Source organism: Neoarius graeffei, chromosome 3 (assembly GCF_027579695.1).
Source record: "Neoarius graeffei isolate fNeoGra1 chromosome 3, fNeoGra1.pri, whole genome shotgun sequence".
NCBI classification, from domain to species: domain Eukaryota; kingdom Metazoa; phylum Chordata; class Actinopteri; order Siluriformes; family Ariidae; genus Neoarius; species Neoarius graeffei.
This window is the reverse complement of record NC_083571.1, coordinates 22,631,777-22,644,738: the sequence shown is the minus strand read 5'-3', so window position 1 is coordinate 22,644,738 and position 12,962 is coordinate 22,631,777. Positions and strand designations below refer to the sequence as shown.

At 43.4% G+C, this 12,962-nt stretch overlaps 1 protein-coding gene across 3 annotated transcripts in view; it reads right to left on the bottom strand.

The window, feature by feature from the left end:
- pds5a (PDS5 cohesin associated factor A) overlaps nucleotides 1-12,962 on the bottom strand; it is a 162,708-nt gene that overhangs the window by 22,619 nt on the left and 127,127 nt on the right. For all 3 annotated transcript variants that reach the window (XM_060916509.1, XM_060916511.1, XM_060916510.1), the window contains exons 18-23: nucleotides 12,506-12,611; nucleotides 3,936-4,096; nucleotides 3,667-3,790; nucleotides 959-1,117; nucleotides 805-873; nucleotides 581-717 (exon numbers count right to left, since the gene is read on the bottom strand). In XM_060916509.1, coding sequence (XP_060772492.1) covers nucleotides 581-717; nucleotides 805-873; nucleotides 959-1,117; nucleotides 3,667-3,790; nucleotides 3,936-4,096; nucleotides 12,506-12,611 — 756 coding nt within the window. The remainder of the gene's footprint in view (nucleotides 1-580; nucleotides 718-804; nucleotides 874-958; nucleotides 1,118-3,666; nucleotides 3,791-3,935; nucleotides 4,097-12,505; nucleotides 12,612-12,962) is intronic.

Sequence of the window (12,962 nt, the reverse complement as noted above, 5' to 3'; positions counted from 1 at the left end):
AACATGGCAGCAAGCCCACTCCCCCCTCTTGACAGGTGCGAGCTCAGTTGAGATTACGATCGGCCCAGATGCCCCCTCCCAAAAAAACCTCTCCGGTTCTACACGATTCACGTGAATGACCCAATTGACAATGAAAAAGGTGACTGTCGCCAAAAAGCGACAAGTTTGCAGGTATGGTTTCTGTTGTGCCACTCAGGAGCCCACAAGATCCAAATGTTCATCAGTGAACTGTTTTTAACTGGCCTTGGAATCAGAAACCGAGCACTCACACAAAATCACCATGTGTTATTCTTTTTGCTGCTTGTCACAAGCAACATGCCTTCAAATATGCACAAAGTCTCATTTTTGAAAGAATAGAGGGAAAAAAAGGGGAATTTTTCACCCCCATTCCTACACTTACAGTACATCATGTGACCGAACATACCGGGTTAGGATCGGGTACAAACTGGAACCATTTAACTGCAATTTGCTTGTTAGCTTGTGCACCACATTATCATGACTCTTTCCTCTCTTCATCAGTAGAAATAACTGGACACTGAAACCATGAACAGAAAATAAGTCCAGCCTGAACTTTGCCTACCAGATCTTTTTCTGTTCCGTTAGGTCCCCCTCGCTGACCAGCATTGCCGAGAGCAGTCTGAGAGTGGAGTTGGCTGATTTAGACTGATTATTCTTCATCCCCAACAACCATCTCACCAGCAGCTTAATGGCTTGAACCTGGAACAGACAGACAGCATTAGATATAACAAGCATTACAACTGTAAGGCTTTAAAAATGGTACGCGCCCGAAAATTCTAAACGCACCTTTGCCAACACTTCAGGGGAAACTTCGTCATCAGTTGTCCACAGTCTACCGTTCTTACTGCCCACAGACTAAAAGAAAACGAGGGAAACATAAAAAGGTTAAGCTCCATTCAGAAACACGCTTAAGGCAAAAACGAAACCCTTACGCACTCACTCTGTCATTCATCAGCAGATCTTTTACAATGAAGTTGGCTACAATGGACTTCATAGGTGAAGCAAACTGATCCGGGGCCAGCATGGAGATGTGACCCAAAGAGACGAGAGGAGTGATTAGCTGCTCTGGGACATCAGCGTTCAGACTACGAGACAATGGCTACACAGACGTGGAGAGAGGGAGGGAGACAGAGGGAGTGGGGGAGAGAGATGGGGGACAGAGAGATCTTATCAATATGCTGGTGATTAATTCATCAGAAAATCCTCACCATCCACTTTTAGGGCTGTGTACCGGTATTGTACCATGAAAATCGATTCGGTACAGGTCCAAAATACCAGATCATGAAGTACCGGTACTGTACCGATATAAATTTACACCAAGTATCTGCTTATTTTGTGACTGAAGATGCGTAAATCCTACCACAAAGCCGAAAATTTAGCACTGGAAAAGACGTAAAATGCCGCGCTGAAACTTGAAATCAGAGCCATCTTTGATTTGAGATCCTCTCGCCACAGTCTCACGAGACATTGCGAGAGCTTGGCTGATCCAGCGTTCTGATTGGTCAAAAAGACTCAAAAGCAGGTCAGACATTTTTCCTTTGCTGGCACTGGCAGTCTTTGCTGCTTTGTGTAATTTTGCCGCGTAAGTTAAAGGCCGCAGACTGCGCGTAGTCTATAGTACTCTAGTGTAGTCACTTCTCGCTGTGAGACAACTTATGACTTTTTGTCCCAAGTTAACTAAGTGTGAGACTGAGAGGTGAGGTAGGAAACCTAGTTATGTTCGGTTTTCTTTGAATAAACATACTGACAAGTTGTCAACAGTTTATTAATGTTTCTGTCATTATTGAAGACGTTCAGAAGAATTTGTCAAATTGTTCAGGTACAGGTCCGGACCTGTACCTAAACCTCTGTACCGGTACCTGATGTTACGTTTAGGTACGCAGCCCTATCCACTTTAAGGGTATAAAAGGGCAGGTGGACATACAGTGGGGCAAAAAAGTATTTAGTCAGCCACCAATTGTGCAAGTTCTCCCACTTAAAAAGATGAAAGAGGCCTGTAATTTCCATCATAGGTACACTTCAACTATGAGAGACAGAATGGGGGGAAAGAATCCAGGAAATCACATTGTAGGATTTTTAATGAATTAATTGGTAAATTCCTCGGTAAAATAAGTATTTGGTCACCTACAAACAAGCAAGATTTCTGGCTCTCACAGACCTGTAACAACTTCTTTAAGAGGCTCCTCTGTCCTCCACTCGTTACCTGTATTAATGGCACCTGTTTGAACTCGTTATCAGTATAAAAGACACCTGTCCACAACCTCAAACAGTCACACTCCAAACTCCACTATGGCCAAGACCAAAGAGCTGTCAAAGGACACCAGAAACAAAATTGTAGACCTGCACCAGGCTGGGAAGACTGAATCTGCAATAGGGAAGCAGCTTGGTGTGAAGAAATCAACTGTAGGAGCAATTATTAGAAAATGGAAGACATACAAGACCACTGATAATCTCCCTCGATCTGGGGCTCCACGCAAGATCTCACCCCGTGGGGTCAAAATGATCACAAGAACGGTGAGCAAAAATCCCAGAACCACACGGGGGGACCTAGTGAATGACCTGCAGAGAGCTGGGACCAAAGTAACAAAGGTTACCATCAGTAACACACTACGCCGCCAGGGACTCAAATCCTGCAGTGCCAGACGTGTCCCCCTGCTTAAGCCAGTACATGTCCAGGCCCGTCTGAAGTTTGCTAGAGAGCATTTGGATGATCCAGAAGAGGACTGGGAGAATGTCATATGGTCAGATGAAACCAAAATAGAACTTTTTGGTAAAAACTCAACGTGTCGTGTTTGGAGGAGAAAGAATGCTGAGTTGCATCCAAAGAACACCATACCTACTGTGAAGCATGGGGGTGGAAACATTATGCTTTGGGGCTGTTTTTCTGCAAAGGGACCAGGACGACTGATCCGTGTAAAGGAAAGAATGAATGGGGCCATGTATCGTGAGATTTTGAGTGAAAACCTCCTTCCATCAGCAAGGGCATTGAAGATGAAACGTGGCTGGGTCTTTCAGCATGACAATGATCCCAAACACACCACCCGGGCAACAAAGGAGTGGCTTCGTAAGAAGCATTTCAAGGTCCTGGAGTGGCCTAGCCAGTCTCCAGATCTCAACCCCGTAGAAAATCTTTGGAGGGAGTTGAAAGTCCGTGTTGCCCAGCGACAGCCCCAAAACATCACTGCTCTAGAGGAGATCTGCATGGAGGAATGGGCCAAAATACCAGCAACAGTGTGTGAAAACCTTGTGAAGACTTACAGAAAACGTTTGACCTCTGTCATTGCCAACAAAGGGTATATAACAAAGTATTGAGATGAACTTTTGTTATTGACCAAATACTTATTTTCCACCATAATTTGCAAATAAATTCTTTAAAAATCAGACAATGTGATTTTCTGGATTTTTTTCTCATTCTGTCTCTCATAGTTGAGGTATACCTATGATGAAAATTGCAGGCCTCTCTCATCTTTTTAAGTGGGAGAACTTGCACAATTGGTGACTGACTAAATACTTTTTTGCCCCACTGTATATTCTATTAAAGTGTACAGTAAGTGTATGTTTAAAGTTCCAGCCGAGCGCTACAGACACACTCCCGTCTGTTTTTAAAGAGAAATTCTGAAGTTCCCAGAGAGACTGTTTTAAATCTACCTCAAATATTTGAGCCAGCTGGACTTCTTTGTTGTGGAAGATGGCGTGGATGCAGTGCACTGCCTGTTTGGCTTGGTGTGGGGTCCCTCTCTTGGCTTTTTGGTGAAGTATGGGAATAAGAGTCCTAAAGACAGACAAGGGCGAGTTAATATCAAGATTCAACACGACACAAGTGACGGAACAAAACTCATCTTAGAAACAGTGTTGAGAGCAAAGGGTAACAGAAAGAAAAAAGTAATGTGTCTATAAATGTTTAAACGCATTCATACGATCTGATCTGCGGCAACTCGCTCTCAATCTTCTGGCCGGTGTTTCTGAAGATCTGAATGGCCGCCTCTGCCACTTTATCATCCTCCATTTTGAGACACTGCAGAAGAGACTCGTACGTCTCAGCAGAGTGGAATGACGTTGGGTGGGTGAAAGACAAAACCTGAGAGTGAGAAATTATGGGACGAACATGTATAAAACGCATCAAGGGCTAAAACAAAACATTTGTAAAATGTAATTCCCACTGCTCTAACTACTTTGAAGCTCAGAATGCCCGAAGTGGTCAGACATCTCAAAAGATGAGTGCAGGAGCTAGCAACAGGAAAAGCAGCTAATTTTACTTTGGAGTTGCCCAAGTATAGCTTCTTTAATAAACTATAAACCTTTTGAAGCACAGATATTCCGCAATATTCTGATTTGGTCGATTACACGGAACCAAATAAAGCCGCACCAGTCTGCGTTTTTACATTACAACCTGGCGTTCTGTAACCAGAGGAGTGACGGAGCGTCAGTGTCCAGTGCAACGTACAACCCCGATTCCAAAAAAGTTGGGACAAAGTACAAATTGTAAATAAAAACGGAATGCAATACTTTACAAATCTCAAAAACTGATATTGTATTCACAATAGAACATAGACAACATATCAAATGTCGAAAGTGAGACATTTTGAAATTTCATGCCAAATATTGGCTCATTTGAAATTTCATGACAGCAACACATCTCAAAAAAGTTGGGACAGGGGCAATAAGAGGCTGGAAAAGTTAAAAGGTACAAAAAAGGAACAGCTGGAGGACCAAATTGCAACTCATTAGGTCAATTGGCAATAGGTCATTAACATGACTGGGTATAAAAAGAGCATCTTGGAGTGGCAGCGGCTCTCAGAAGTAAAGATGGGAAGAGGATCACCAATCCCCCTAATTCTGCGCCGACAAATAGTGGAGCAATATCAGAAAGGAGTTTGACAGTGTAAAATTGCAAAGAGTTTGAACATATCATCATCTACAGTGCATAATATCATCAAAAGATTCAGAGAATCTGGAAGAATCTCTGTGCGTAAGGGTCAAGGCCGGAAAACCATACTGGGTGCCCGTGATCTTCGGGCCCTTAGACGGCACTGCATCACATACAGGCATGCTTCTGTATTGGAAATCACAAAATGGGCTCAGGAATATTTCCAGAGAACATTATCTGTGAACACAATTCACCGTGCCATCCGCCATTGCCAGCTAAAACTCTATAGTTCGAAGAAGAAGCCATATCTAAACATGATCCGGAAGCGCAGACGTCTTCTCTGGGCCAAGGCTCATTTAAAATGGACTGTGGCAAAGTGGAAAACTGTTCTGTGGTCAGACGAATCAAAATGTGAAGTTCTTTATGGAAATCAGGGACGCCGTGTCATTCGGACTAAAGAGGAGAAGGACGACCCAAGTTGTTATCAGCGCTCAGTTCAGAAGCCTGCATCTCTGATGGTATGGGGTTGCATTAGTGCGTGTGGCATGGGCAGCTTACACATCTGGAAAGACACCATCAATGCTGAAAGGTATATCCAGGTTCTAGAGCAACATATGCTCCCATCCAGACGACGTCTCTTTCAGGGAAGACCTTGCATTTTCCAACATGACAATGCCAAACCACATACTGCATCAATTACAGCATCATGGCTGCGTAGAAGAAGGGTCCGGGTACTGAACTGGCCAGCCTGCAGTCCAGATCTTTCACCCATAGAAAACATTTGGCGCATCATAAAACGGAAGATACGACAAAAAAGACCTAAGACAGTCGAGCAACTAGAATCCTACATTAGACAAGAATGGGTTAACATTCCTATCCCTAAACTTGAGCAACTTGTCTCCTCAGTCCCCAGACGTTTACAGACTGTTGTAAAGAGAAAAGGGGATGTCTCACAGTGGTAAACATGGCCTTGTCCCAACTTTTTTGAGATGTGTTGTTGTCATGAAATTTAAAATCACCTAATTGTTCTCTTTAAATGATACATTTTCTCAGTTTAAACATTTGATATGTCATCTATGTTCTATTCTGAATAAAATATGGAATTTTGAAACTTCCACATCATTGCATTCCGTTTTTATTTACAATTTGTACTTTGTCCCAACTTTTTTTTTTTGGAATCGGGGTTGCATCTACACGCCAGAAACATGAATTCCCCGAGCATACCGGCATTGCTTTCAAAACAACGGCGGGTGAACTGAGTGATGAGGTGCTTTTGTTAGCCGTGCACATTTATACCACTCTTCAAACACAAGCAAAGTTAAATAATTTAGGTTTAATGGAAGTAACAGCCTCAAAATATATATATATATATATATATATATATATATATATATATATATATATATATATAAAAAAATGTTTGTGTCCTTTAGCTAAGCCAGCTTTCTGTGAAAATGTGTCAGAAAACTGTGCTCACAAACGGAGAGAAGATGGATAGATAGAGAATTGGAGTGAAAGGTAATAAAGAGTAGAGAGGAGTAGAGAGAGAGACTCACGCAAGCAACATGTTTGGGTGATCAGAAATACTGTATGTGGAGGCAGAAAGGTGCACGGATCTCAGACGCCGTAGACGTCTGAATTTGTGCTGGTCTCGGAAAGAACAGTGTCAGAAACATCACACCCCGTCCTGCAGTGCCAACTGTCCCATCTACATGGGCACTGTTTCCGGCTCCGTTACTAACAGTCATTCTGGCTCAGAAGTGGAACAACACCGACCCACCCCATTCCGCAGTTGGATGTTTTATACAGAGCACAAGGCGGTGAGTGAGTGATTTTTTTTTAAAAGCCATGCCAGCGCCTAAGGCTATTTCATGGCAAGAACATTTCTGAGAAGGTACTATAATTTCTTCCTAAATAATTAAAACAAGTTACATAAATAACCAAACGAGATGCTTCAGAAACATGATAAAAATTCTAAAAAACACTATGGTAGCACCTTGTTTAAAAACATCATGCAAAGTACTTTGACAATAAAATCATTCCCTCGTGGCATTTAGACCAGGACAACAAAGTAAAAGGTTATTGATTGTCGGAGATATCAGTGTGGGAAATAAGGCTGGACTGGCGGACGTTTACTGGTAATTTTCACATTTGTCCGTCTGTATTTCAAAAGCATCAAACTGGACGGCCCATGAAAAACTGTAAAGATATGGGTCTCATCTTTTTCTAATTTTCTTCCAAATTTTCTTCACATTATGTCGTAACACGGCCTGTGAAATGGGGCCCTCCATGGGGCCGAATTTAAAAATTCATAACTCTGCCACCGATGGTCCAAGCCCTGCCAGAATTTAGAGACACATCCCTCTCCCTGAGCCCTTTCAAACCAGCTCAGGCATGGCCCGGTACGACCCCGCCTCAGCCCATTATTCGGCCCCGGAACCCCCGCATGAGCGCTGCTTGCTAAAAACTTTAATATAAGCCCTTGCTCGAGCCAGCCTTTAAAAATTCATACCTCAGCCACTGATGGTCCTAGCCCCGCCAAACTTTACAGGCATACCCCCGTCCCTGAGACCTTTCCATCAAGCCCAGGTTCAGCCTGATCCAATGTCAGGAGTGAGCACTGCTTGTGGAAAACTTTAGCATGAGCCCTGGCTCCAGCTCCTCGCGTGTGTGGGGATTTAAAAATTCATAACTCAGCCAGCGATGGTCCGAGCCCCGCCAAAATTTATAGGCACCTCCTTCTCCCTGAGTGGCATACTAAATACGACAATAATCATCCATTCAGTATTCACTGTTGTTTTTATTACACGATGCAGCTGAACTAGTGTTTTAGGGTTGACGGTATCTGATTGATCCAGTCAGTTGATTAAGAGTTCAGTTTACAAGAAACTTTGGCTACATTTACATTAGACCGTATCTGTCTCGTTTTGCACTGTCCGTTTACATTAAACTGCCTGGAAACGCCGGGAAACGGGAATCCACCAGGGTCCACGTATTCAATCCAGATCGTGTCTGGTCCGGTGCTGTGTAAACATTGAGAATACGCTGTGCTGAGCTCTAGCTGGCGTCGTCATTGGACAACGTCACTGTGACATCCACCTTCCTGATTTGCTGGCGTTGGTCATGTGACGCGACTGCTGAAAAACGGCGCGGACTTCCGCCTTGTATCACCTTTCATTAAAGAGTATAAAAGTATGAAAATACTGCAAATCCTGATGCAAATACTGCCCATTGTGTAGTTATGATTGTCTTTAGGCTTGCCATCCTTCCACTTGCAAGTGGTAAGTGATATGCGCTGGGATCACACACACAGCGGCTCAGTCCCGAATCACAGCTTGTGCGCTTCACTCACGCGCTCTGTGAGCTGCGCAGGGCCGGAGTGCGCACCCTCCAGAGGGCACTCGCTGTTCAGGGCGGAGTGATTTGGAGCGCAGGATGCCTGCGGAGCCGAGCGTATCCGTGTATTGGTGTTGCTGTGTGCACGCAAATCGTGTATTGGTGTTGCTGTGTGCACGCTAATCGTTTTAAAAACGTTAATCTGATGATCCGCTGATACGGTCTAATGTAAACATGGGCTTTGCACTACGGTATGTTAAGCGCCAAACTGCCAGTCAACGGTTCAGTGTTCTCCACTCTCGTTAATGACTCGGTGGCCCGCCGAGTCATAACGGCTAGAAGAGCTATTACCGCCGACTCATAAATGCGCCGCCGAGCCTTAATTTTTGGCCGCCCAGTCAAAAAAAAAAGTTTACTTCAAAGAAAAGTAAAAAAACCACGCCAATACAAACATCAAAGTAATTCTCTGATCACAGATCGCTGATGCGCTTTACTTTACAACAGGTTCAACAGAAGCCCTTAACGCTTGCTCGCTCACTTGTCACTACGCATGTGTAGTGTGGCGACAGGAGTGCATGTCAGTTAAGTGGCTCCGATTGCCTCAGACCTCCGAGAGGAGTACGGTGGAAAGAAAAGATACATACTGCACATCAAATGAAAGGTAATTTTGTGTAGAATTCAACTAAAATCAAAGATATTCTATTGAATAAACATTTCAGTAATGGAGTGACAAAATAAATGTAAAGTCGGCTCCCAGTGTCAGAAGATTTTGCACAAAAGCAGCTACTTGCGAAATAAATAACATGCAACTTAGATGCCAGGAAATGGCATCTGAGGGGTTTCTCATTTCAAAATTTTCTGGTGCGACCCCCCTCGCGAACCCCCCGGCGACGGCTGCTCAATACTACCGCCGAGCTATAACTTCAGGTAGTGGAGAACACTGACAGTTATATTATTATTATGTGCATTTTTTTTAATTCATAATAAGAACGACAGTCACAGTCATATACTTTATTGGATGTAGGTTTATATTTTAATACAGTTATTTTCTTTTAGGTTCTAAGTTCTAGTGCAGCAGATTTTAGTCTGAATGCTAAATAATATTCCCACGTCGAGTTCGGAGTCATTTTAAACGTCATTTTGTTACAAAGTTACTTGGAATCTCGTCCTCAAAATTTTAACTCTATTATGTAAGATGAGTTGTATTGTTAATTACTAAATTTCTTAGTCTTATTATAAACAGTATAAAATAGTCATTGTTGACATAATGTTTCATGAGTGTTATTATAGTACCTGTCTATGAGGACCAGCAAGTTGTAACCGACTGGAACATCCTTGGCTTCCCATACTTTGTTCCAGACATGGAACTGACTTGTGTGCTACTGTTTTCTTGGGTAGAACTTTAAAGCTCATAGGCAACAGTTTTAATTTTATGCACATTTGAAACTTTATATGTTACAAAACCCTCTGTAATTTTCTTCTGGTCCCAAGAAGTATTGTTAATAAGTAATAATTAAAATAAGTTAGTGCGGATCACGGCGAATTTCTGTTCAGCGATTTTCATGACCACTCGGCGCGTGACGTCATTTAAGTTCAAGTTCAAGTCAAGTCAACTTTATTATCAAGAAGACAAACAAACTGCTTGAGTTGAGTCCACTTCCGTGTATTTTCATTGCCGTTCGGCTTGATTGCAGACGTGCGTTCGGGAATTTCCAAAAAAAACCCATGCCTTATTGTTGTACAGTGAACTGTAACAATGGGACCGGTTCAGGAAGAAGTTTTTACCTTTTTCCGAGAGAGGAGAAGAGGCAGACAGAGTGGATTGGCTTTTTCTGAAAAAGGAGAAGAGGCGGAGCGAGAGGGTTGGCTTTTTCCGAAAAAGGAGAGGAGGCGGAGCGAGAGGGTTGGCTTTTTCCGAAAAAGGAGAAGAGGCGGAACGAGAGGGTTGGCTTTTTCTGAAAAAGGAGAAGAGGCGGAACGAGAGGGTTGGCTTTTTCTGAAAAAGGAGAAGAGGCGGAGCGAGAGGGTTGGCTTTTTCCGAAAGAGGAGAAGAGGCGGAACGAGAGGGTTGGCTTTTTCCGAAAAAGGAGAAGAGGCGGAACGAGAGGGTTGGCTTTTTCCGAAAAAGGAGAAGAGGCGGAACGAGAGGGTTGGCTTTTTCCGAAAAAGGAGAAGAGGCGGAACGAGAGGGTCGGCTTTTTCTGAAAAAGGAGAAGAGGCGGAGCGAGAGGGTCGGCTTTTTCTGAAAAAGGAGAAGAGGCGGCGCGAGAGGGTCGGCTTTTTCTGAAAAAGGAGAAGAGGCGGGGCGAGAGGGTCGGCTTTTTCTGAAAAAGGAGAAGAGGCAGAGTGAGAGGGTTGGCTTTTTCTGAAAAAGGAGAAGAGGCGGAATGAGAGGGTCGGCTTTTTCTGAAAAAGGAGAAGAGGCGGCGCGAGAGGGTCGGCTTTTTCTGAAAAAGGAGAAGAGGCGGGGCGAGAGGGTTGGCTTTTTCTGAAAAAGGAGAAAAGGCGGGGCGAGAGGGTTGGCTTTTTCTGAAAAAGGAGAAGAGGCGGGGCGAGAGGGTCGGCTTTTTCTGAAAAAGGAGAAGAGGCGGGGCGAGAGGGTTGGCTTTTTCTGAAAAAGGAGAAGAGGTGGGGCGAGAGGGTTGGCTTTTTCTGAAAAAGGAGAAGAGGTGGGGCGAGAGGGTCGGCTTTTTCTGAAAAAGGAGAAGAGGCGGGGCGAGAAGGTTGGCTTTTTCTGAAAAAGGAGAAGAGGCGGAGCGAGTGGGTTGCACGCATGAAGCCAGAGGGTTGTTTTTTCCGAAAGAGGAGACGAGGCGGAGAGAGTGGATTGTGTGCGTGAAACAAAATCAAGCAGTCAAAGAAGAAACAGAGCAGCAACGCTCAAGCAAAAAGGAGAAGATTGGAGGTAAACATTTTTACTTTTGCTTGCAATTGACAAGTCAAGAATCCTGAGGGATCCTGTACAATCACTGTGGAAATGAGACAAAGGGATATTTCCTCGCTTAGAGTAGGCTATAAATAGTATAATGCTGCGGATGGCAGGCTAATGTGGCCTACCGGCACACTGTCAAGTAATCGTTACCTATATCCACTACGGAGGGCAGTTTAATTATTCTTCAAAAGGGCTCTTATTTAGTATTATGAAGAAAGTAAGACTTGATCATAACTACCAGGATAAATTGTTTGGGCGTGAGTCTTGTTGAGGTCCGGGGTCACCGCGATCAGAGTCGGCCGAGTCGCTGTCCGATTCCGAGGCCGCACGGTCAAACCAGTGAGACACATTCACTGATTGCTTCGCAACGGCCATAGGTTCATACATACATGGTTTCACCTGTCGATATTTAATTTGAAGAGTTCCTACTCAAAATCGCTATCGCTTTCAGACATTTTACACAACCTTTCACGACCAAAATCCGTACACGTGTGCTCAGTTCGCAAGTAAACACTGAGCTGCTCCCGGTCTGTTTGGCTTGAATGACGTCACGATGACGGTCCCCTGGCAGTAAAAGTGCACGTAAGTGAGAAGTAAACAAACCTTCGGAACTTGTGCAAACCAGTATATTTTAACTGTTTTATTCAATTTTAGGGTGCAAATTAGACACCAGGAAGATTGAATTTGCTTTTTGGGTCGTTCTTCTAGACAATAAAGTGGATATTCTACGTTTCACCTCCGACCGTTGCCTAGGACCTTTAAGCAGGTTTTTCTTGAATCTTCTGACATTTTCTTGTAAATTATATTCAGTTTGTAGTGTCATTAGCAACTAATGTCTTGTGTAGTTTGGCCTTTGAGGATCACAAAAATGTGCCTGGAAATAGCTGAGAAGCCATCTCCACGCATCTAAAGCCCTTTAGCTTCTGGGGCCCTAAGGCAGGCCCCGGACCCCCAGCCGCATTGTTCCAGGCCATTTGGCCTGTCATTCAGACAGGCTGAAATTTAGACAGACAGACATTATTTCAGACATGTCTGTCCTGTGACGGTCTGCTTAAACTTCCTTATTTCCTACACTGAGATATCCTACAGAAATGGCATGATGGTGGTTCTTCACCCTTTAATTAAAAAAAAAAAAAACACTATGGGTGAGCCTTAAATGACCAGAACATGAGGCAGAATAAAAGTGTCAGATTCCAAAAGCGGCTTAAAACAACAAACTATAATGAAAGACAAATATTTATTCATTTAAAGAAGCTTTAAAACATTTTTACCAACCACTCAATAATCATGTGTGTTAAATGAGTTGTAACAACGCGAACTGTACGAAGCAATAAGTAACAGTGTTTGCTCACTTTGAGTAGTTCTAGTCCAGCACGGATGGCAGTGTCAGGAGTAACTCCCTCATCTTCATCATCAGCAGTGCCTTCAATGGACTTATTCAAAAGCTTCACCAGGGCACTACATTCAGAAAACAATGACCGTTACTGCAAGACCCGGACGGAGGATGTAGTACTTGTAGTTAGATCTGCTCACCAGTAGGTGTCTCTAAAAAAAAAAAAAAACCCCAACCCAGCCCATTTTGTGCATCAGGGCTCTCAAATTCAGTGTGGAGGCAAAATGCCTGATCCAGTCAAACAGTTAATTAAGTCCAGTGATGGGAATAACGGCGTTAGAAATAAACGGCGTTACTAACGGCGTTACTTTTTTTAGTAACGAGTAATCTAACTAATTACTTTTTACATCGTTATAACGCCGTTCCCGTTACTTACAATAAAATACTATGCGTTACTTTATTAAAGCTGTTCTCAT